The 22,734-nt window shown below is 52.2% G+C and overlaps 3 protein-coding genes across 8 annotated transcripts in view; 2 read left to right on the forward strand and 1 right to left on the reverse strand.

The window, feature by feature from the left end:
- Positions 1 to 458: 458 nt before the first annotated feature.
- Positions 459 to 12,072, forward strand: PHYHD1 (phytanoyl-CoA dioxygenase domain containing 1). Of its 3 annotated transcripts, none has more exons than XR_006710088.1 (11): positions 459 to 591; positions 3,145 to 3,300; positions 6,130 to 6,205; positions 6,346 to 6,393; positions 7,674 to 7,729; positions 7,828 to 7,890; positions 8,544 to 8,565; positions 10,042 to 10,170; positions 10,270 to 10,386; positions 11,116 to 11,250; positions 11,415 to 11,528. XR_006710088.1 is itself a non-coding variant. In XM_045468574.1 (11 exons), the coding sequence occupies exons 1-11, from the start codon at positions 559 to 561 to the stop codon at positions 11,688 to 11,690; spliced, it is 873 nt and encodes a 290-aa protein (XP_045324530.1). In that variant the 5' UTR covers positions 459 to 558; the 3' UTR covers positions 11,691 to 12,072. The 3 variants fall into 3 exon arrangements, 2 of the variants coding, with proteins under 2 accessions (XP_045324530.1, XP_045324531.1); XM_045468574.1 differs by lacking the exon at positions 11,116 to 11,250 and adding an exon at positions 11,645 to 12,072 and having other exon boundaries at positions 11,415 to 11,541; XM_045468575.1 differs by lacking the exons at positions 10,042 to 10,170; positions 11,116 to 11,250 and adding an exon at positions 11,645 to 12,072 and having other exon boundaries at positions 11,415 to 11,541.
- Positions 12,073 to 12,095: 23 nt separating this feature from the next.
- The window catches only part of NUP188 (nucleoporin 188), a 58,951-nt gene continuing 48,312 nt past the window's right edge, over positions 12,096 to 22,734 (forward strand). For 2 of the 4 annotated variants that reach the window (XM_045468559.1, XM_045468560.1), the window contains exon 1: positions 12,096 to 12,270. In XM_045468559.1, coding sequence (XP_045324515.1) covers positions 12,208 to 12,270 — 63 coding nt within the window. In that variant the 5' untranslated portion in view covers positions 12,096 to 12,207. Of the gene's footprint in view, positions 12,271 to 16,705; positions 16,785 to 18,276; positions 18,666 to 22,734 lie in introns of those variants that run through there. The other 2 variants (XM_045468561.1, XM_045468562.1) reach the window with 2 other exon arrangements.
- Positions 14,565 to 16,658, reverse strand: DOLK (dolichol kinase). Its single transcript, XM_045468563.1, has one exon. The coding sequence runs from the start codon at positions 16,334 to 16,336 to the stop codon at positions 14,720 to 14,722; it is 1,617 nt and encodes a 538-aa protein (XP_045324519.1). The 5' UTR covers positions 16,337 to 16,658; the 3' UTR covers positions 14,565 to 14,719.

Here is a 22,734-nt window from a genome sequence, read left to right on the forward strand (position 1 = left end):
TGAGGACTTTCTAATCCTTACGTGAAGTCTAGAGAGGGGCTGACATTCATCAGAGGTCACAGTGAGTGGTGGTGGCTGGTCTGGGACTCAGGGGTCCTCCTGCCTACCCAGCTTCTTTCTTTGCCCTGACACTCCTGGAATACAATTTCTAGGCACCTGGTAAGCAGTCACAGTAGGGTGGTTTCTGGAAAGAACCTGGGAGGGAGCTGTTAAAAACCATGAGGGAGATTGAAAAGGGCTAATCCTGGATTAACTGGGAGGATGGACCCAGGGTATTGAGCTGGGTCAGAGGCAAGGGCCCCAACCAGGCACAGAAGTCAGGGGGGGGTCCAGGCTGGCCTGTGTGTACTTGGGGGAGGAGAGCTGGGATTGGGTTTCCTTTAGGTAGGCGAGTTAAATCCTCCGAGGCCTCCCAGGGCTCCAGCTAGTGTGCCCGTCCCCGCCCCCTTCTCCTTTCCTTACCCCATCCTCACTGCCCCTCTAACCTCTGGACTTGTGTACTTTTTCTTCTCCAGCCTGGGGCACGGCACAGCACCCAAAGGAACCTGCCTCGTCCTCATGGCCTGCCTGAGCTCCTCGCAGCTCCAGAAGGTAGGGGCCTGCCGGGTGGGGGTCCGAGAGGGTCAAGTGAGTGTTGGGGGCGCCTCTGGAACTATCGTAGACCCTGGGAACTCAATCCTACCCTCTGCCATTTTTCAGAAGAGATAACTGAAACCCAGAGTGGTCAGTTTCCAACCAGGACCTTTAACTTCTGCGCACACAGCCGGGGGCGTCAGGGCCGCAGGACAGGGGTGTGGTGGGAATGTGTATGTGTGACCGAAACCAGAATAAAGAATAAAGATCAGCACTTGTTGGGTGATGAGCACTGGGTGTTTTATGTAAGCGGTGAATCATGGGAACCTACCCCTGAAACCAAGAGCACACTGCATACAAGGTATGTTAGCTAACTTGACAATAAATTATATTAAAAAATAAAAATAAATTAAAAAAAAAAAAAGGAATAAAGATCAGCCAGGCCAGGCCTGGTCCCTGAGAGCCAAGGAGGAAGGGCCCAAGAGCCAAGGAAGCCTGGGGCAGAATGGCAGAGTCAGGGCCCCACGTGGGGGGTGGGGTCATCCCCCTCCCCCCTCCACTGCATTTGCACAGTGTCAAACACAAAAGGCTAACCCTTGAGAATAAGAGTGACCCAGGCTTAAAAATCGTGACCCTTGTTTGTTCCTGATTACGAGAAAAATGCCGGAAGATACCAAAAAGCTCAAAGAAGAAAATGAAAAACCACCTGTAATTTCCTATGCAGAGACTTAGTATTTTGGTATACAGCCCTAGAATCTTTAAAAGTCCATTATAATAGCTACTGCTATGTTTTATAAAGGGGGCGCTACTGGATTTGACAGTCTGACGGCCAAAGAGGGGAAAACACTCACCCAAGATCTCACAAGGGCTAAAATACTAATTTGTATTCACCTTTTTTTTTTCTTTCCGTCTCCCAGTCTATCAGGAACATATGCCCATGTCAGTAAATATTTTTCTGCCACATGATTTTTGTCAGCTGTGTTGTGTTCCAGACAGAAAAAACATGCTTTGTTGAATGACCCTCCCTGTGCTGAGCATTTAGGTTGTTTCTGATTTACTGCTCTCATTACACAAGCCTCAGTGGATACCCCCATACAAACATCTTTGCTCCCCTATCTGCTAAGCCCCCATCTTCCTATCTCAGGAAGTTCTAGACCAAGTGTATCGGCTGGGTCACAGGGACGCACGGTTTGCTGTGGATGACCCAGTTCCCAAGGAGGAAATGTTCAGCTTGATACTGATGGGGGGGTTAAGCGTCTGTCACGTAGAGCTGCCTAGAGACAAGAGGGCCCATGGTGAGTGGTCATAAATGTCCCCGTGTCCCACACGTGGAAGCCAGAACCAGAACCGGGCATCCTTGGGGGATGTGAGGGAGGGAATGGGGAAGTCAGTGACTGGGAATCAGATACTTTCACAGTGGGCTCAAGGGGTGACTTCCAACATTAAAACTTTATAATGGTCTGCATGCAAACATGGAGATGTTCTCTCTCGTCTTAACCTTCTCAACAGCCACAGAACAAGAGGTCTGGAGGCAAATCTGAATAAGCTAGCTGTTTTAACTCCCCCCTGGCTGCCCACCCACCTCCTTGCCTGCCCTGGCCCCCACCTCCCTCCTGTGTCCCTTCTGTCCCCACCCTCACTTTGCTCCATCAGGGGCTTCACACACCCTGCTCCCTCGGTCTGGAATGTTCATCCTTGTTTCTCCAACTCCCATTACCTGCTGGTGCCCTTTAAATGCCACCTTCTCAGAGCTGCTGCCCTGCTCTGTCCCCCCCCCCCACCCCATCTGGTTTCCATGAGACACTTTCTGCCTTTAGCTCTTGAATCTGCCCTCTCCCTCCTTGCACGCAGCCGTTTGTGACAGCACATCTCCCCCGCATGCTGGTTTGTCTGACATCAGCCTCCTTCAGTAGACTGTAAGCTCCAGGACAGCAGGCACTGTGGCTGGCTTGCTCGTTACTGTACCTCCAGCTTTTAAAACCGTGTCTCGTACGTGGTAGATAGATGCTCAGTAAATTTCAGTTGAATGAATGAATGAGGTTGGTCCAAGCCCACTGGTGGAGGAAGGATAGGGACACCTCCCCTTCCTCCTTCCTTCATTCAAACAACCAATACTGGTTGCTCCTCCCTGGATTTCAGACCCCGTGGCTCCAGGGTGGGGTCGGGGGATGGGGAAACAGAGCCACGAACAGGGCACTGGGTCCTGCCTTCAGACAGCTTTGGGTTTGAGGGAGGGGGCCACGCCAGTCCTCGTAAAGAGCGTTTGGGGGCACGTGGGTGGCTCAGTCGGCTAAGCGTCTGACTTCAGCTCAGGTCATGATCTCACCCTTCGCGGGTTCGAGCCCCGCATCGGGCTCTGTGCTGGCAGCTCGGAGCCTGGAGCCTGCTTCGGATTCTGTGTCGTCCTCTTTCTCTACCCCTTGCCCCACTCACACTCTTTCTCTCAAAAATAAACATTCAAAAAAAGAAAGAAAGAAAGAAAGAAAGAAAGAAAGAAAGAAAGAAAGAAAGAAATGAAAAGAAAGAGCGTTTGAGGACAGGGAGAAGCTTGAATTTCCTTCCTGCCTTCAGTTTCAGGAGGATGGCTTCCTGGTGCTGGAAGGATTTTTGTCAGCGGATGAATGTGTAGCCATGCAACAGAGGATTGGCGAGCTAGTGGCCAACATGGATGTCCCTCTCCACTGCCGCACGATATTTTCCACCCAGGACGAGCAGCTGAAGGTCCTGGTAGGTGTCTGGGGCATCGGATCTGTGAGAACAGGATCTGGTCTTTGATGTGGGGCTCAGTCCTCAGCCAGCAGCAGTGTGGAAGGGAGGGCCCCAAGGCCCATGGGCTTGTTCTGACAACAAATCAGGCCCTGAGCCCTCCCTGTGCCAGGCTAAGTGCCTTCCGTACATATTTCCTTCGCTTCTCACTCTGGATTTATAAGGTTGGTATTATTACCCCCATTTGACAGGTGGGGAAAATGAGGGTTGGCTCACTTGCCCCAAACCATGTTGTTAGTAATTCATGAGCGAGGATTTGAACACAGATCTGCCTGATACCACGTCCTTGCTGTTCACTGCTCTGCTGTGCTTCCTCGGTAGTTCTCCTGCCACAAGGGCCTCCTTTGGGGCCAGCAACCCAGAATGAGCCAGGCGATCCTGATGGACCTATCTTGTGTAAGCCTTATCCCCCCAGTGAGACTAGAAACTCACCTTCTTCACCCACCACCCCTTGTGACTTAATAGGACTCAGTGCAGTTTGAGATGGGTAAGTTGAGACTCAGGGGTTCTCCCGCACAGTTTGCTTAACCCTTCGGGGGCCTGCCTGTGGTGTGGCACTCAAGCCAAAGCTGTGGTCTGGGCCCATTAACGGGGCTCGTTCACGCTGAGGAGCTCCTGCCATCTGGTGGACATATGGGGAATTACAATGGCCGGGAGACTTGCCACCCAGGGAGTGGGGCTGGGGCATTTGAGAAGGGCAAAGGGTTACCGAATGATAATTTCCTCCAAATAGTAGGTTTCATTCGGCCACACCCCAGCCATGTAGATGGGGACAGCAAAGATGGAGGTCCAGTGTCCAGAGACCGGTCACTCAAAAGACTCCAAGGAGTGAGGGGGCCGATCTTGTGCTCTCCAAGCTGCCTTCTGAGAATGTTCTAGAGACCAGGGAAGGGTTGGGGGGGGGGGGCGGGTGGGAGAATAAAGTGTACGTATCTTGGTTTATAATGCTTGCAAAGAGCTCAGCACAGTTCCTGGGACTTGGTAAACCCTCAGTATTCACCGCTGATCTTGTCAAAGACTTTGAAATGGGCATTAAAAGGAAAAAGATCAATGAATGTCCCGTCCAGTTTTCCAACTCTGTGAGTTGTACAGAACTGATAATAATGGGGGCGCCTGGCTGGCTCAGTTGGTAGCATGTGAGTTCAAGTCCCACATTGGATGTAGAGATGACTTTAAAAAAGTAAAATAAATGAAATATTTAAAAAAAGCTGGCAATAACGTCCACAGAAATGGGTATGAACTGGGTCCAGAAGAATGGAATCATTGCCCTGCCAATCGATCCGTTTCACATCCATTTGCAAATTCATTTCGGTATTTGTTATTGCCTATCTGTATGTGCTTCTTAGAATTCTTCGAACATCTTACTGGTTCCCTTGTGAATTAACAAGTTAAGCAGAACCTTTGGCATGTTTAGCTTCATTATCTTTATTTTTTTCAGCTTATTCATTTATTTATTTAGAGAGAGTGCGGGGGAGGGCCAGAGAGAATGGGAGAGAGAGAATCCCAAGCTAATCCCAAGCTAATAGCACAGAGCCTGACGAAGGACTCGAACCCACAAACCATGAGATTATGACCTGAGCCAAAGTCAGATGCTTAACTGAGTCACCTACGTGTCCCCATTATCTTTAATATTATTATTATCAGTTATGCTTCCCTGACTTGTTTCCCTCACCCCTGATCCTGATACGGAACACTTAAGAATGTTGGGGGAAAAAACCCATATAGTGTTCGGTGGGAAGGGCTTGAAAGGGTCAGGCAAGTCACAGCAGAGCCCCACAGGCACGCGTGAGAGCAGATGTACACAAGTGAGGGGAGCAGGGGCAGGTGGGGGAGGGCTGTGCCACGTGGAGAGCCCAGGTAGGGTGGTGGGCGCCCTCACCTCGACTTGTGCCACCACCTAGGAAGGTAGGGAGATCTATATGATGGTAGCCAAGGGTAGCTAAAACCATAAGGAAAAAAAAAAATCACGCATCTTCCTGAAGCACCATTTTCTTCTGATGCTAAGAAATCTAAAACATATTAACATTAACAAGGAGAGGCTGTTAAGAAAACAGAAAAAGATGAGTGATAGTTTATATTCATCAAGCAGTTAGCCACGCCCTTGCTGAGTGTTTTCCCTCGAGCAGCAGCAGTAGTAATGATAATAATAAAAGCAGATACTCATGTGGCACTTTCCATATTCCAAGGACTGTTCTAGTGCTCTATGTATGCCAATTCATAATCTCTACACCCTAAGGGATACTTTCAATAACATCTATATTTTATGAGGGAACTAAGCCCAGAGAGGTTCAGTAATGTGGTAGGGGGTCACACAGCACCTCAGTGGCGGAGCTGGGATTTGAACCCAAGTATTCTAGCTCTAGGGTCTGGGTTCTCAACTACTGTAAGATTCAGCCTGTAGAGGCTGAAGTCTCCAACAACCCAGGGGAGGTCAGTTCTATTATTTCCCTTTACAGAAGAGGAAACTGAGGCATTGAAAGGTAAAAATAGGTGATCCAAGGCTACCTGGGACCCAAGGCTATTTGATTACGGTGTCTATGTTCGGAATCATAGCATATCGAGCATAGGAATCATGTGACTTAATTAAGAGGTTTCTGAGAAATTTTATGCTTGTGGCTTCTGACAGTGCTTCGGGGCACCCGGGGTTCCTGTTCACTGTCTGTGCCTCAGTGGGCGAGTGTGAGAAGCACCAGCGGGGTCTGCAGCCCTGTGGGGTTAGGAAGCATGAGTGTCCCCTTCTCTCTGACCCCGTGATGCTCTCTCAGTCCCTCTGATGTCCCCTCTCCACAGGACAACAGAGACTATTTCTGGAACAGTGGTGACAAGATTCGATTCTTCTTTGAGAAAGGCGTTTTTGATGAGAAAGGTTCGGAGCTGGGGTCCCAGAGGTGTGAGAAGGGCGGCACTGGGTTATCTCCCCCCAGGGCTGGGTGGGCGCTGAGGCCAGCTGCCCAGGGGAGGGTGGACGCCAGCTTTTTTCGTCTTTACCTGTTCCTTGTGCTACAGGAGATTTCCTGGTCCCTCCCGAGAAATCCATCAACAAAATTGGCCATGGTAAGCAGGCATGCCGGGAAAAGGAAACGGGGAAACTGAGGCCTGAAGAATGTAGGAGCCTAACCCAAAGCTCACAGGAAGTTAGTGGCCCGGCAAATGGCATTTCTGGCTGCAGCTCCCCTCTGGACCTGCTCTTCTGGCCTTATGACGCTAATCACACGACATTGCCACCACAGCACTGGGAGGAGGGGCCCCAGAGCCGCACATGCAGACCCTTCAACTCTCTGCTGCCCGGCCTGGGGATGATCCAGGCCCCGGGCATGGGGGGACTCCTGGATCCCACCACTTCCCGGAGCCTCCTCGAGGAGCACCTAACATGTTGACATGGCCCCTATTCTGAGACCCAAAAATGAAGCTATGAGGCCCTCTTTTTTTTTTTTTTTTTTTTCGGGATCATACATTCTGATTTATTTTGCAGACCACTTTTTTTTTTTTAATTTTTTTTTTCAACGTTTATTTATTTTTGGGACAGAGAGAGACAGAGCATGAACAGGGGAGGGGCAGAGAGAGAGGGAGACACAGAATCGGAAACAAGCTCCAGGCTCTGAGCCATCAGCCCAGAGCCTGACGCGGGGCTCGAACTCACGGACTGCGAGATCGTGACCTGGCTGAAGTCGGACGCTTAACCGACTGCGCCACCCAGGCGCCCCACAGACCACTTATTTTTAAGCTTGGAGTTATATCATGGGAGCTTTGTAAAAAAAAAAAAAAAAAAAAATTGTGGCAAAATACATGTAATATAAAATTTACCATCATAACCATCTTAGTGTATACAATTCAGTGGCATTAAGTGTGCTCGGCTCTCAGTCTTTGTAACAACAACAATAATAGCAGAGAGTGAGACGCCCAGGTATTCTGTGCCAGGCCCTGGCCTGGCGTTGCAAATGCATTTGCTCATCGAGCCTCATGGTAGCCTGGGAGGCAGGGCTGGTCTTCTGGATCTGCAGCACAGAGGAGAAACTGAGGCTTATAGGAGATAAATGGTCACTCGAAGTAGCTTAGGGTAAGTAGCAGCACTGAGATTGCTACCAAGTTCCAGGCCCCTTTGAGTCAGGTCTGGAGTGGGGTTCCCAGATGGCTGGAAGGTCAAGAATAAGGTCTTGGGTGGAGTGAGGTGCAGGCATCGTGGGCCCATCCCTTGGTTATAAACAAGCAGAAAGCTTGATGTGTGCAAATGGGTGAGAAGTCCAAGTGAGGCCTGTGTCTGAGTGCCTGGGACCAGGCACAGAGGGACGTGTGGGGGCTGGGGACTGGCTGGTCAGCCCGCCTCTGTCCTACAGCTCTGCATGCCCATGACCCTGTCTTCAGGAGTGTCACACACTCTCCCAAAGTGCAGGTGAGCAGAGGTGAGGGTGAGGGTGAGGGGGGTGGGCAGGTGGGTGGCCCAGATGTGAGTGAGAGTAGGCTGGAAGTCTGACCTCTGCCCCCTTCCAGGCCTTAGCCAAAAGTCTGGGCCTCCAGATGCCCGTGGTGGTGCAGAGCATGTACATCTTCAAGGTGAGCTCCCTGTCCTCCCCAGACCTCAGTTTACCCTCTGTAATGTACGCAGAGTACTCACATCAAGCCCCTCCTTACGAAGGGCCAAAAAGCTGCTTCCCTGAAGAATTACTAAGTTTTGAGGAGAACGTGCAAAATCCGTCTCCTCTGGGTAAGGCGCCTGGCACTTTGTCGGTGCTCAGTTAAAATCTGGTGGCAGGAGGCAAGGAGACCCCCAGGATTCTCTTCTCCCTTCTCTTGCCATTGGAATGCTCTGCTCCCAACTTCAAGGCCCAGCTCAATGCCACCTCCTCCAAGAAGTCTTCCAGTGTTCCCCTGGGAAGAGAGGGACCCATCACTGACCCTGGCTGGGCTGAGAGGCTTAACCTCAGGCCTGGGCCCCAGCCACTCTTGCTGTCCTTCCCTTCGGCTTTGTTCTTGGTAGGCACGTGTGTGTTCAGACTCAGAGCACCATGCCAGGCAGCGTGGTTTTTCTCTTTGCGGCCCTCCTGGGCCTGGCACATGGTGGGTACTCCATAGCTGGGTGCTGGTGTGAAATCCTTGGAGGTAAACACCTGTGGCTGGGTCAGAGCATCCCCCAAAACTCGGAGTGGCCCCTGCTCCCCACCCCCACCCCCGCCCCCGGCTTCACTGGCCCTTCTTTTCTCTTGTAGCAACCTCATCTTGGTGGCGAAGGTAAGCGGAGAACAGGCTGTGGGGCCCAGCAAAGGCCACCGCGGGAGATCTGGGACATTAGTGGTTGGGAGGGATGGTGCTTGGGGAGATGTCCATGGGCAAGAGCCTGGGGCAGGAAGGAGAAGCTACCTTCGGTTCCTTTGTGGAAGAGTTGGTTGGGAGGGTGTCCTGGGGCCCTTGGCACAGTGGTTCTCGAGCCTGGGTTCTAGAGCAATCCCTACCTGGTTAAAAATACAGATCCCAGGGCCCCAGGCCCTAAGACCATTAGGCAGCAGGGCTGCAAAGACCTGTGAGCCTGTATTTTTTCTTTTAAGTTTATTTATTTATTTTGAGAGAGAGAGAGAGAGAGTGTGTGTGTGTGTGTGTGTGTGTGTGCGTGGGGGAGGGGCGGAGGGAGACTCCCAAGCAGGCTGTGCATGGGCAGCGTGGAACCTGACTCGGGGCTCTAACTCATGAACCATGAGATCACGACCTGAGCTGAAGTTGGGTGCTTAACTGAGTGAGCCACCCAGGCGCCCCTCCTGGAGGACTGATTTAACAGAGAAATTGCCCATCTAATTTCAAAGCCCTCTTGATGCATAGATACCCTTTGTGGCCTCCCTTGTGGGCGATTATCTACTTCTGCTTGAATACCTCCAGTGACAGGGGGCTCATCCCCTCACAGCCAGCCCTTTCCTTCCTCATGTGAGCCCAAGTCAGCCTCCTTGTGACCACCGGCTCCTCCCCACCGTTCAGCCCGAGGGGCGAGCAGGCCCTCCCTGAGTTCAGCACCCATACTTCTTTCAGTGGCCCTTCCCTCAAATGCTTTGGAGTGCCTGCCATTAGGACACCTTGCTCTGGACACTGGATTGTCCAAGTCCCTCTTCAAGTTTGGTGCTCAGCAAACACACAGTTCCCCAGGAAGGAAGGAAGGAAGGAAGGAAGGAAGGAAGGAAGGAAGGAAGGGAGACTAGCACCCACAGACTGAAGTCCTTTGTTCAGCAGCCCTCCATCCTGGCTGGGGCCCAGCATCATCCAGAGGGGGTTAAAATGTGGCTGGGGGCCAGTCACACTGCCTCGTCTCCTTTCGCGCCCAACTCCCCAGTCTTACACCAGCGGATCATCTGGTGGCTGCAGATGCTTGTCCTGGTTAAGGACAGTGACCTTAGTTGCCTGGCTGGGATTAAACAATCACAGCCACTTTGTAGCCATTAGAGCGTCCGGCCCTGTACTAAGCACTTTTCACACGTTTTCTTGTGGGATCCTCCAGCGACTCTGTGAAGTAGGTTATTGTCGAGGCTGCTTCAAGGTCTAGAGATTGAAGTTTTGAGAGCCAAAGTCTCGTGCCATCAGTCTCTATGCCAGGAAGCGCTGGGATTCCAACAGACCACGGGAAGGCTCGGCCTGCAGGGCTCTGAGAGCACTAGGGAGCGGGGAACAAGGCCAAGGTGAGGTGGGCCAGGTTCCTCACGCCCGGGGGGGGGGGTGCTGCTGCAGTCACTCCTCACCAGGACGCCACCTTCCTGTACACGGAGCCCCTGGGCCGGCTGCTGGGCATATGGATAGCACTGGAGGATGCCACGCTGGAGAATGGCTGCCTCTGGTTCATCCCGGGCTCCCACACCAGTAAGGACACCGGTCTCGCCCTGCCCACTCGTATCCCACCCCCGATGGCAGAGAGACTTGGAGAAAAAGAGAGGCTAAAGGCTCCCCCTTGACCTGCAGGTGGGGTGTCGAGAAGGCTGATCCGGGCCCCTGCTGGCTCGATACCTGTCACCAGCTTCCTTGGGTCTGAGCCTGCCCGGGATAACAGCCTCTTTGTGCCCACACCAGTGCGGAGAGGTAGGTGGGATGCCGGCGGCAGGGTGGCAGGGTGGCAGGCTCTGGGGCCACGCCTGTGGGTCTGTGCTTGCTCTGACCACCCAGCTCACCTGAGGGCTGTGAAGCCACAGAATGGGAGGCCGGGCTAGACAGGTACTGGGAAGTCTCAAAGTTGCCTGATTAACAGCAAGGCCTCCCAGGGTGCCGGGCTGGCTCAGTTTGAAAAGCATGCTACTCTTTATTTTTTTTTTTTTTAAAGGTTTATTCATTTTTGAGAGACAGAGAGAGACAGAGCGCGAGCAGGGGAGGGGCAGAGAAAGAGGGAGACACAGAATCTGAAGCAGGCTCCAGGCTCCGAGCTGTCAGCACAGAGCCTGATGCAGGGCTCAAACTCACTGATCGCGAGATCATGCCCTGAGCTGAAGTCGGGACGCCTAACCGACTGAGCCACCCAGGTGCCCCAAGAGCATGCTACTCTTGATCTTGGGGTCATGAGTTCGAGCCCTATGTGGGTGCAGAGATGACCTAACGAAAGAAAACTTCAAAACGGAACGAACCAAAACAGCATGGCCTCCCAGATCAGGCTAGCATCCAGACCCTGCAACTTCCGGGCTGTCTCTTGGGGCAAATGACTGAACCTCTCTGAGCCTCAGCTTCCCCAAATGTAAAGCGGGGAAGTCCGTGAGATGGATGACGTATAGATGATGTGGGACACAGTAGATGCTGACCAGATGCCGCTGTTCCTGGTAGAATAGGGAAAGGAGACGTGCAGCCCGGCATCTGCTCGCAAGGTCCCAGCTGACGGGCCCAGTACAGATGCTTCTGCCTGGTCCTGCAAACACCACAGAAGGGGATACCCTTGCCAAGGCTTGCCGAGGGCACCGGGTCACAGCAGAAGGGACTTGATCCCAGGGGAGCCTCTGACCCTGGGGCAGGCTGCAGGGCCCCGAGTTTTCAGGAACGGGAGTGGGGATGAACGGGCCACAGAGTCACTAGAGGGAGGAGCACCCTTTGTCCCCTCTCCTGACCTGCTGCGGCATTCCCGCCAGGGGACCTCATCCTAATCCACGGAGAGGTGGTGCACAAAAGCGAGCAGAACCTCTCGGACCGCTCACGCCATGCCTACACTTTCCACCTCATGGAGGCCTTGGGCACCGTCTGGAGCCCGGAGAACTGGTAGGTGGCAGGGTGTGTGTGTGTGCCCTGGACAGACCCTGAAGAGGTCCTGGAGGCCGAGAGCAGTGACTCTGGCACCTCAAGGCTCTCTCTGTCTCTGCAGGCTCCAGCCAACAGCTGAGCTCCCCTTTCCCCGCCTGTATACCTAACATCCTCTCGGGGCCGGGCCCGGTCTGTCCGGGCGAAGCTGCAGCCGGGCGAGCACCAGCACCTCGTCCCCCTGCCCAGCTGCGAAGGGGAAGTCGAGTCTCTCCTCCGGTGCTTTCTCCCTGCCAGGGTCTGTGCCCCTTGGCCCTGCAGACAGGCAGGCGAGAGGTGGCAGGCGGGCAGCGGGAGCCTGCACCGCATGGCTTTCCGGAGACCTCTGTCTCCTCTTCCTCTCCCCTGCCCCAACCCAACCTCCCGCTGGAGGCAGCCTGTTACTATGAAAGAGTTCTGGCTGCTTCTCTGCCAGCTTCCCACTGTTCTCTCCTCTGAGGGAATTCTGATTATTACGGTGCAGGACATTCAATAAAAGCGACTTCTGAATACGGCTTCTCGATCCTTCTTTCCCAAACAGCCTCGCTTTCAAGATGAGAGCCCTGCTGAAAATCATCCCAGGTACCCCAGCCCCGCCCAGTGAGAAGTCTGCATGATTTCAACAATTGTAACATTGAGTGGGCGTTCATGCGCCAGGAGCTGCACGCGCTTTATCTGTGTCCCCACGGCTCCCAGTTAGGTGCTCTTCCCGTCGGCACTTAGAGACGAAGAAGCTGACACCAGGGGTGGGAAGTTTAACTGACCTGCGGTCGTGCCGCTGTCCGGCGGTTCAGCGAGGTCAGCCTGATCCAGAGCCCGTGCTTCTGACCTCTGTGCTCCCCAGGACTCCTTGCTGGGGGAGGGGAGAAGACCAGGGCTAGGACTACAGCCCCAGATTCTGGTCCTGGCTCTGTGACCAACTTGTTTTCCGGTCTCAGGCCAGGCCCTTCTTCTCTCTGGGCCCCATGTGCCACTTGTGCAGTCAACGGGGCCAGGTTAGGCCTCCACGGTCCCTCTCGCTGGAAACGCTTGGCGGGCACGTAGACTTTCCGCAGGAGCAACTGTCAAACCCAGACCCGGCCCCGCCGGGGTCTGGGCCAGAGGCTGCAAACTGGGGCCGCCGGCTGATTCTACACTGCAGATGTGTTTCTGTCTGGGCCTCAGTGTTGTGGGTTTTTTTTTGTTTTTTTTTTTTTAAACAACTTTTTTAAAATTGGGAGGTTTCACCTAACAGCGCACGTTTCTGAGCTTCCTCGAACGAGGTCAGTAACGTTGGGCTTATGGTAGAGCATGGAGATGCCCAGGCAGAGCCGCCTCCTTGGAGGTGCCTGTGGTCCTCACTTCCCACGTCCTCCACTGCGTTACCTGCCTGGCCTTGGCAGCCGTATGAATTTGTGACCTTACTTTTCAGCCCCCCGCTCTGAATTCATGGGCAAACCGAGGCCCAGGGAGGGGGGACAGAGCCCTTCCCCAAGGCCACCCAGGGAGTCAGTGAGGCAAAGCTCTTCCCTGGCGTTTTGCTGCCTCTTTTAGCAAGCAGAAGGGAGCCCGAGAGAACGGAAGGGTTTGTGAAGTCTCCTTTGAGCCCCAAAGGAATGTCCTAACACTTTCCTCTGAGGGACAGGGCTTGGCAGGGATCCCCAGCCGTCAGCACAAGCTTGCTACAGCTGTGCTTCTTGGTGGGCCAAAGTTCGCGTGTCTTCCAGCCAGGCCCCTCCCTGTTGGGCTGGGTGAGAAGGGAGAACCTTGTCCAGCCTTGAGCAACTCGCTATGCTATCTTCCCACTGATGGGAACTGTTCACCCACGCGGCAAATGTCCACTGGGTTCCCCCTACAATGCCAGGCTCTGGTGGCACGCGGGGATGTGGTGGGGAGCCTGGGCTCTGCCCTCACAGACAGTAAGCATCCGGTGTGGGCCCCACAGCAGAGCCCCAAGTAGAACTCTCGGTAAACCCTGCCAGTCCCCGGTCTCTCGTTTCTTACCAAGAGAAGAAACACAGGTTTGGACATGACTGGAGTGTGGGAGGGTCTCAGGAGGGCCCCTCTGATAAGGACCATGGGCCGTCCAACCTGTCCTTCGTCAGCAACGCTCAGCCAGGCAGCAGAGGCTGTGAGGCAAGGGTGGAGCAGGCTGAAACAGGAAGTCAGCCCCGGCCCGACAGTCTTCCTCCAGCCCTTCCAGGCCTGCTACAAGACGATCTCACCTCTCGCCTTCAGCGCTTCCTAGGCCCAAGTGAAGAAAGCACATGTGCTTGGCTATTTCCTCTTGGCTTCTCCTCCAAATGTAGGCAGGGGAATAAGGTCACTCTGGTCTCCAAGTACAGCCCATAAAACCTCTTGGCTTGCCTGCCGTTTTGCTGGGACGAGGACTGGCCTTGGGTAATAATGACACTTTCCCTTACTGTTTGTTCATTATGGACGGGCTGTGGGCTGGATCGTTCACACATCTCACCTCACAGCACCCCGTGAGGTGCAGGCTCTTCCTATTGCCATCTTGCAGACAGGAGCACTGAGGCCCAGAGTGGGTAAAATAGTGTAGCCAAGGACTCTGACCAGATTAGTTTGACTCCAGAACCTGAAGTGGTAACCTTTACACTCTATCGCGTCCAGCATCCAGGATCACAAGGTGAGGTAGGGCGGGCTGGGGGGGGGGGGGGGGAGGGAGGGGGGCGGCTAGAATACACACAAGTTCTTTGTGTTGTTGTGCTATCCTTTAAACCTTGTTTTCTGGGGCACCTGGGTGGCTCAGTCGGTTAAGCGTCCGACTTTGACTCAGGTCATGATCTCACTGTTGGTGGGTTCGAGCCCCGTGTCGAGCTCTGTGCTGACAGCTCGGAGCCTGGAACCTGCTTCAGATTGTGTCTCCCTCTCTCTCTCTGCCCCTCCCCTGCTTGTGCTGTCTCTTTCTCTCTCAAAAATAAATAAACATTAAAAAAAAAAAAAAGAGTCATTTTCTTAAAAAAAAAAAAAAAAAGACTTTCTTTTTAAATATCAGCAAAACTAAAACCAGGAGAGCTTTGACTTTTATTTTGAATCTGAATGAACTGAAAAATCCAATGTGCTTCTCACCCCTTGGCTCTTCATGCCCAAGTGGCTGGCTGCTGTGGGGACCCCTCATCCTCCCCATGTCCCTGTTTCCTCCATCACTGCTGCACAGCAGCTAGGCCATCAGCAGTATCAGCAAGTAGAGAGGCAACAGGAGATTGTCTATCTGCGTCGTGTATGCTTCTAGGAGGGACACGATGCTGATAGAGCCCAAAATCCAAGCATAACTGTAGTTTAGGTCCACTCCACTGTCAAAGATTAAGATCAGAGCTACAGAAATGATCTGCGCAAATATAGAGGTCACGGTCCCCTCAAAAGTCTTTTTGGTTCCAGGCCAGTGGATTTCCCCCATGGTGCTGCCGAAGATGGAGGCCACAGTGTCGCCCACACCCACAGCCAAGACCCCTGCGTAGGGAACCAGGGCCCTTGCTCCCCCCAAGCTACCCTTCTGTGTGCAGGGTCTGGGGACCAGCCAAATGGGAAGAGACATGCCCAGGAGCAGGTAGATATGTGTCAGGATGAGTGGTCCACTGTCTCGTTCATCCAGGAAAAGGGACAGGAGGCTCCTCAGGGTGTGGCCCAGGGGCTTGATGCGGAAATAGCGCACGTACTCCAGGAAGATGAAGACTGCCAGACAGATAGTGGCAGCTACGTAGAGCAGTGTCCGGTCAAAGAGGATACCTGGGATGTAGGTGGCCACCACGATGAAGTGGAAATACTTCCGGGCAATGGTGGGGGCCTGGTGCTTCTTGGACTCAGAGGACGACCGCTTGGCATTCTGGTAAAATACCACCAGGCAGGCTAAGGTGGCCAGCAGAGACCAGTAGACTAGGAGGTAGATGCGGGTCTCTGTTTGGAAGAGGAATTGAAGAAGCCAGAGCAGGGGGTTCTTGCGGATGAGCCGGTGCAGCCAGGGCAGGACGACACCAAGGCCCAGCACACAGGTCATGAGGTGGAAGAAGACGGAGGAAGCCCAGGTACCTGAGTCCATGAAGACAAAGAGAGTGCTGAAGAAGATGCCCATAAGCACCATGCCTACCACCACCACCAGCAGGAAGAAATCCACTGGGTCACCCTGGCTTTCCACCACAGTCAGAGAGCGTTTGATGAGCTGGTTGAGCATGAAGCTGATGCCACCCAATACCAGCAGTGCCTCCCCAGGGGTAAAGCAGCGGGGCAGCAGGTACAGAAGGATCATGTTGAGGTACACGAAGATCAGCAGGACCTCCAAGACCTCTATCACCTCGCCCACACTCAGGGAGTGCTTCATGATGTAAATGATGACACCTCCAGCCATGCCCGAGATGACACAAGTGTTGGTGGGCACTGGGCGGGTGATGCCCAGTGCCAATACTGAGGAGAAGAGGGCCACTGCCATGCCAGTGGCTGCCACCACAATTCCAAAGCGCTCAAAGTACGTGTTCCCCACAGACTGGCATCGCTCCTTCATGACCAGTCCGAGTAAAGGCATAACCATTGATGCCGGCAGCAGGCCGCTGTTTGCAGACATTCGGAACTGGAAGACAGCGCTTCCCTGCTGTAGCAGCCGATCCCACTTGTACTGGACGTAGAAGGCCTGCACTGCGAGGGCCACGGCACACCACGAGTATCGGTCCCACACCGCTGCGTGGATGCTGAGCACCACTGCGAACACTACTGCTGCCTCTGCCAGCACCGACCCGCTCAACGGAGCGCCGGTCCCCGAGGCCGGGGGAGCGTACTCTCGGGTCATGTCTCTAGACCTGGGGCCCCGGGGAAACCGGGGTGACTAGCGACGTCTTGGCTTCTGGGTCCTTCAAGCCCTGCCAGGCCGACAGCGACAGCTTCACACAGCCAGCACCTTCTCTCTCCGTTCTCCAGCGGCGAGGAGGGAAGCTCCACTGGGGGGCAGGCCACTCTCTGAGGCTTGATAATTGGCGCCCAGGCACCCTCCAGTGCCTCCCACTTAGGGCATAGACGCTGCCACTTGGCCGCTTTCTCTACAGCCTCGGGAGCCCTCGCCGCAGGTTCCTCACCTCTCTGGGCGTCGCCATCTTGACCCCGCCCGCCGTCACGTGACGAAGAGCACCGCCCACAGCCCGGCCGGAGGCGAACGGTCACGTGGGCAAGGCGTCTGGGGGCGGGGCTGGGGCGCGCGCGCGCGCGAAGATGGCGGCGGCCGCCGGCGGGCCGTGTGTGAGGTGCGGAGCGGGCCGGGTCGGCGGGGGTGGCTGTGAGGCGCGGGGTCTGAGTCGAGCGGCAGCCGGGCGGGACTTGCGGGCGAGCTGTGGCCGCGGTAGCGGGGCGAAGCCCGGCTAGGTGGACGGGCGCCGAGACCGGGAGGCGGTTACGTCCAGACGGTCCTCGCGCGCGGGGATCTGAGGCGACTTCTCCGAGACGGGGCCGGTGCCTCACCCCCTTCCCTCAGCGCCGGCCTCGCGTCTCCTCACCCAGTCGCTTTCCCTTCCTCCTCTCTCCCCACGGGCGCGTTCCTCGGCTCCCCGCCCTTCCCCCCCCCCGCCCCCCCCGCCCCGCGCTTCCTCGTCTGGCGTGACGCTCCCTCGAGGCGCGACGGGGCGCTTCGCGGTCGCCCGGGGGAGTCCCCACCCACCCCCGTGCCCGCCGCAGCCTCCCCCCCTGCCCGCCGCAGCCTCGGGTGCCCCGCTCCGGCGACGTTCCCGGGTTCCTCCATGTGCTCGTTAGGAGGTCTGTTCCGGGGGTCGCCGAGCCACCTCCCTGCGGTCTCTGCCCTCTTTCTCCGCGCAGCCTTTCATCCACCCATCCATTCATTTTCTGGTGCCTTGACTCCGCCAGCCGACGGGCCCAAACCCTTGAAGAGGTCCCGGGCACCGTCCTGGACTTTGGGGACGCGAAGATGAAATGTTAGAAAGGAGGAGACCGTTCTTACTTTGGAAGAGCGCTTGCTTACTGGCGCCAGACCCGGGCCCAGCGCTTGCGAAGCGTCATCTCCTTGGATTCGAGGCCGGGAGGCAACTTCTCCCTTACAGACGACTCGCGGATCCGAGGACTTTAGCCGAGGGGTAAAGGGAGGATTCACACCGAAGGCGGCCCCACTCCGAAGCCTGAACCAGATCGCCACACCTACGGCTTCCACGTACCCGCTCGAAGCGTCTTCCGGCCGGCCCTGCCATCCCCCGGCCTAAAATTCAGCATCCCAGTCACTTACTGTGCCCGCACGCTGTCCCCACTTTTTTTTTTTGGGGGGGGGGGGGCGGGGTCTTCTGTACTGCTGTATCCTCTACACCCAGACGAGCATGTACTCGACACTCAGTAAATACTACAAACGTTGCCCATCTCGGATATCACTTCCTTCCCCTGTCAGCTCTTAGTGAAGATTTTCTTCTTCTTTGGAGCTTTCTTTTTTTGTACGTATATATTATTATTACAGTTACTATATCTTCATTATCGTACGTATATTTCTTATTATACATGTAGGTGTAATTATTAGTAGCTTATTCATTTTGAGAGAGAGGGTGCAAATGAGTGAGGGGCAGAGAGAGAGAAGCTGGGCTCACCCGAAGCGGGGCTCGAGCTCTCCAACTGTGTGAGATCACCACCTGAGCCGAAGTCCGATGCTTAACCAGCCGAGCCGCCCAGGAGCCCCTTTGGAGCTCTTCCGTGACTCCTTCTGGACTTTGTGAGGATGAGTTTGCCTTTTCCTCCTTAGCTCTTTGCTCTGGCAGCATTGGGGTCGCGGCGCCTGCCTTTTCTTTTCTTTATTTCACAGTCGTCGTGGAGGTTGGGTAGAGTTTAGCTCCTGCCAGGTAAGGCCCCCTCCTCAGTGAACGCGAACAAGGCAAGGAAAGGGTTTGGTCTGCCTGAGAGATGCTTCGGTCGTCCTGGGGAACCTACCAGACTCAGACCTGAAGATGGAAGGAATGACGCTCGGGTTTCTAAGCAGTGCTTCGCCCAGGGCGTGTGTTAAAGTAATCTTCCCCTTTTCTGCTGGAAAGCACGTTACAACAGTTGGAATTCTACTGAGCAGCAGCCTTCTGCTTGAAATGCCTGGAGGTCTGGACTAAGAGAAAACTTAAATTTCTCTTCCCGGTGCCTGCTGATTTGTAAGTGACCTCAGTCTGCTTTACCCTTTAGGCCTGTTTCTCCAAATGTGAGTCCTTGTCAGAACAGTATTGAGGTGGCTCTGAAGCCTGTAGGGAGAATCTTTGTGTATGTTGACAGGAGCTGGCAGTAGCCAAAAATAGAGTAATACGCCCCCATCACTGAATGTTTTGGGAAGGTCACTCGGTTTGGCAGACAGTCAGTTTGAATATTGGCATTTTAAGGTATCTCTTGTGTTCATCGGTTAGTGTGTTCGTAAAAGTCTGAGCGGTGTGTGTGTGCTAAGAAAACACAGCAGCTGTGGTTCGAAAAGCTTGTCCTGGGAAGCTTACATGTCCGTTCACATGACAGGTGTGTACCTCATCTGTGGGGTCCGGGCATCCAGGGACAGTGGCCACTTTTATTTATTATCACTGTGGAATATCACCGTGTTTCTCAAAAGAACTATGTCAGAGTAGGTTGGTTGTGTCTCAGTTTTCTACCAAAAGGACTCAGTCGTAGAGGCTCTTCTTCCTAACCTCCTAGTAGCTTTCACCGAGAGGTTTCCAACCACATGGATCTCTCTAGGGAAGATAATTTCCAGTTTCCATGGACTCCAGCTCTTTGAGGAATGGAGCTCTATGTTGTCTGCGAGAACATTGGGCCGAAAGTCAATGAACTTTTTTATTTTTATTTATTTACTTTTTTAATTTTAGAGATGGAGGGAGTGCGAGCAGGGGACAAGGGCAGAGGGAGAAGTAGAGAATCTTAAGCAGGCCCTACACTTAGCATGGAGCCTGACATGGGGCTTGATCCCACAACCCTGGGATCATGACCTGAGCCAAAATAAAGAGTCTGATGCTCAACTGACTGAGCCACCCACGCGCCCCTCAGTACATTTTTAAAACTTTAACTTTGAGGCAAGGTATTTAGTTTCTGTGCTTTGGTTTCTCCTCCAAGTACTTAGCTCAGACTTATTTATTGTGAAAATAGGTGAGAGACACTACAGTACATATTTTGTTTCTTTTTATTATTATTCTCAAGTTAGTTAACATACAGTGTAGTCTTGGCTTCAGGAATTTTTTTTTTTTTTAACATTTATTTATTTTTGAGAGAGAGAGAGATAGAGCATGCGTGGGGGAGGGACAGAGAAAGAGAGAGAGGGAGACACAGAATCCGAAGCAGGCTCCAGGCTCTGAGCTGTCAGCATAGAGCCCGATGCGGGGCTTGAACTCACGAACTGTGAGATCATGACCTGAGCCGAAGTGGGACGCTTAACCGACTCAGCCACCCAGATGCCCCAAGAATATTTTGTTTCTTGAAAACATATATAGAAGATGTCTCCCTGAGGCTTTGGATTAGACGTCACGGTTCTGGCCATGGCTGTTGAGTCTTGAGAATTACCTGCTAAACCTTAAGGTTCCAATTTGAGGTGAAGTCTTGCATTGATTCCTGAATAAATTCCCAGTGATCTCTCTCTTCCCTGACTGTTTTCTGTCTTACTTCTGTGGTTGTATTCCTTTGTAGTGTCTAATTGTTAGGATCATGCTTTTTGTTACTTTCTACTTTATCGCCGATTGTATAATGTGTGCTTAACGTCCTTTGTCATTCCCAACGCTAAACTTAATAAGGATCATGAGGGTCTTAGATTCATTTGTATCTTCATTATTCGTAGGCTGGAAAATGTGTAGGAATCAAGGAACCAGAGACACTTGTTTCCACAAGGATGTCCTTCCTGATAAACTACCGTTTTCTCCTTTATTCTCCTTTCTCTTGGCATGTCTACATATAATTTTGGTTTTCTAATTTTTCTGTTCCACTTAGACTGTAGGCATTGCAGGTCGAGAAGGGACTCGTCATTCTTTCTTTGATACTAATTCATGAGCATGTTGTGGGTTTTTTTTTTTTCACCTAAGAATTTGTTATTTTATTTTATTTTTTAAAATACTTTATTTATTTTTGAGAGAGAGCGAGCCCGCGTGCACAAGCAGGGGGAAGGGCAGAGAGAGAGGAGGACAGGATCAGAAGCCAGCTCCACGCTGACAGCAGGAGGTCCAGTGTTGGGCTTGAACTCATGAACCTGAGCCAAAGTCTGACACTCAGCTGACTGAGCCACCCAGGCGCCCCTATTTATTATTATTATTATTTTTTTCCTATTTATTATTTTAAATAGGCTCCAAGCCTGCCCATCCTGCCCATCGTGGTGCTTGAACTCATGACCCTGAGACTAAGATTTACATGCTCTACCATCTGAGCCAGCCAGGCACCCCATCAGCATGGTTGTTTTTTTCCCTCCCAGCATGTATTTTTTGAGCCTCTCCTCTGTACCAGCGACCGTGTTAAGGGTATGTGTTGCCATTGTAGAAAAGAAGCGTCTCCTCAGCCTTTGCTTGTTGTAGGATGAATCTTGAGTGCAACTTGAAGCAGTGAATGTAATGTAATGATTAAACTCTGGAATTATGCAAACCTGGGTTCAAGCCGTAGCTCCAAGCCCTGGATCTATTATATGTTAGCTTTGTGACACTAGACAAATTATTTAAGTATTCTTAGGCCTTAATTTCCTGAAGAAATAATGGGGATAATAACAGTATCAGCTTCATAAGTGAGTTGTCAGTAAGTTGTCAATAAGACAGGGTGTTAAATGCTTAATACAGTGTCTGTATACTATAAATGCTTAGTGTTGGCTATTCTTTTTATCAAAAACTCATATCAGTAGACGTTATTATTTTTGACATCTTATTATTATTTTTTTAATGTTTTTATTTTTGAGAGAGAGTGTGAGCAGGGGAGGGACAGAGAGAGGGAGACAGAGGATCCAAAGTGGGTTGTATGCTGACAGCAGCTAGCCCAATGCGGGGCTTAACTCACCAACCGTGAGATCATGACCTGAGCCGAAGTCCGATGCTCAACAGACTGAGTCACCCAGGCACCCCTATTTTTGACGTAACAAAAGGAACGTGACGTGGTTTTGCCAATTAAAAAAATTTTTTTTGCCAATAAAATTTTAATTTCTAAAGGAACACTTTTTTTTTTTTTGAGTAGCAAGTATAAAAGTTACTGCTTTAGTCTAGCACAGTGCTCTCTAATCTTGTTTAGTTAACAGACTCTTCCTCTCCCCCCTTCTCTCTGCCAAAAAAAGGCTAATACTATATATCAAACATAAAAGGCAGATAGGGTCTGTACTGACCGGTCTTTTACCTGCTCCTCTGAAATAAATTGATACCCTAGAGCAGTGGTGATTTAGGAATTCATTTGTGTGGTCATTTTAAAATGTAGATTCCCCATGCCTGTCCTTTGAGAAACAGTAGCTCTAAGTTGTGACCAGGATTCTGTGGTACTGCTGTGTTGTTCCCAGGTGATTTTGTTGTATGTGATCTGAGTATCAAGTACGAGTTGAGAAATACTCTTACGGGACATTTTATTTAAAAAAAAAGGCGGGGCTGCCAGATAGCTCTGTTGTTTAAGCTTCTGACTCTTGATTTTTGCTCAGGTTATGATCCCACAGTCATGAGGTCATGAGGGCTCTTAGCTGGGAGTGGAACTTGCTTAAGATTTTCTGTCTGTCTTTCTCTCTCACTCTCAGGAAAAAAAAAAGGGGGTGCCTGACTGGCTCAGTTGTTATAACATGTGATTCTTGATCTCCAGGTCGTGAATTTGAGCCCCATGTTGGGTGTAGAGATTACTTAAAAATAAAATCTTTTTTTTTTTTTTTTTTAAAGCAAAAACTACAGATTTTGGTGTAACCAAAACCCACAGCTTGACTTTGACAAAACAAGGAATTCTAGGCCCTGGCAGCAGGGCTTCATAGTGTGGGCACTACATAGTGTGGGCAGTGGTCTTTGGAGTTTCTTCTGGGAATCACTGCTACCTCTGTAGCTAGGGACTTAAGTTCTGAAAGCAAATGTGGATAAATGAAAGCTCAGTGATGCCCCAGGCTTTTTGAAATTGGAAGATGAATGATCAAGAGTGATTTGATTTATTAGCTCAGGCATACAAATGCCTTCAATTAATGATAAGTTTCTTTCTGTTAATTTTGATGTACTGTCAGCCCTATTGTTAGCTATGTGTTATATAGTAGGTACCTAATCCATT

The sequence above is a fragment of the Leopardus geoffroyi genome, chromosome D4 (genome assembly GCF_018350155.1).
Source record: "Leopardus geoffroyi isolate Oge1 chromosome D4, O.geoffroyi_Oge1_pat1.0, whole genome shotgun sequence".
NCBI classification, from domain to species: domain Eukaryota; kingdom Metazoa; phylum Chordata; class Mammalia; order Carnivora; family Felidae; genus Leopardus; species Leopardus geoffroyi.

What these genes read in the sequence shown, in the direction of transcription:
- DOLK (XM_045468563.1), bottom strand. Translation starts at nt 16,336, where the DNA reads ATGACCCGAGAGTACGCTCCCCCGGCCTCGGGGACCGGCGCTCCGTTG.
- PHYHD1 (XM_045468574.1), top strand. Translation starts at nt 559, where the DNA reads ATGGCCTGCCTGAGCTCCTCGCAGCTCCAGAAG. An exon ending in AGAGCATGTACATCTTCAAG is followed by an intron (nt 7,891 to 8,543) that starts GTGAGCTCCCTG and finishes TTTCTCTTGTAG; the next exon opens with CAACCTCATCTTGGTGGCGA. An exon ending in GCCCACACCAGTGCGGAGAG is followed by an intron (nt 10,387 to 11,414) that starts GTAGGTGGGATG and finishes CATTCCCGCCAG; the next exon opens with GGGACCTCATCCTAATCCAC.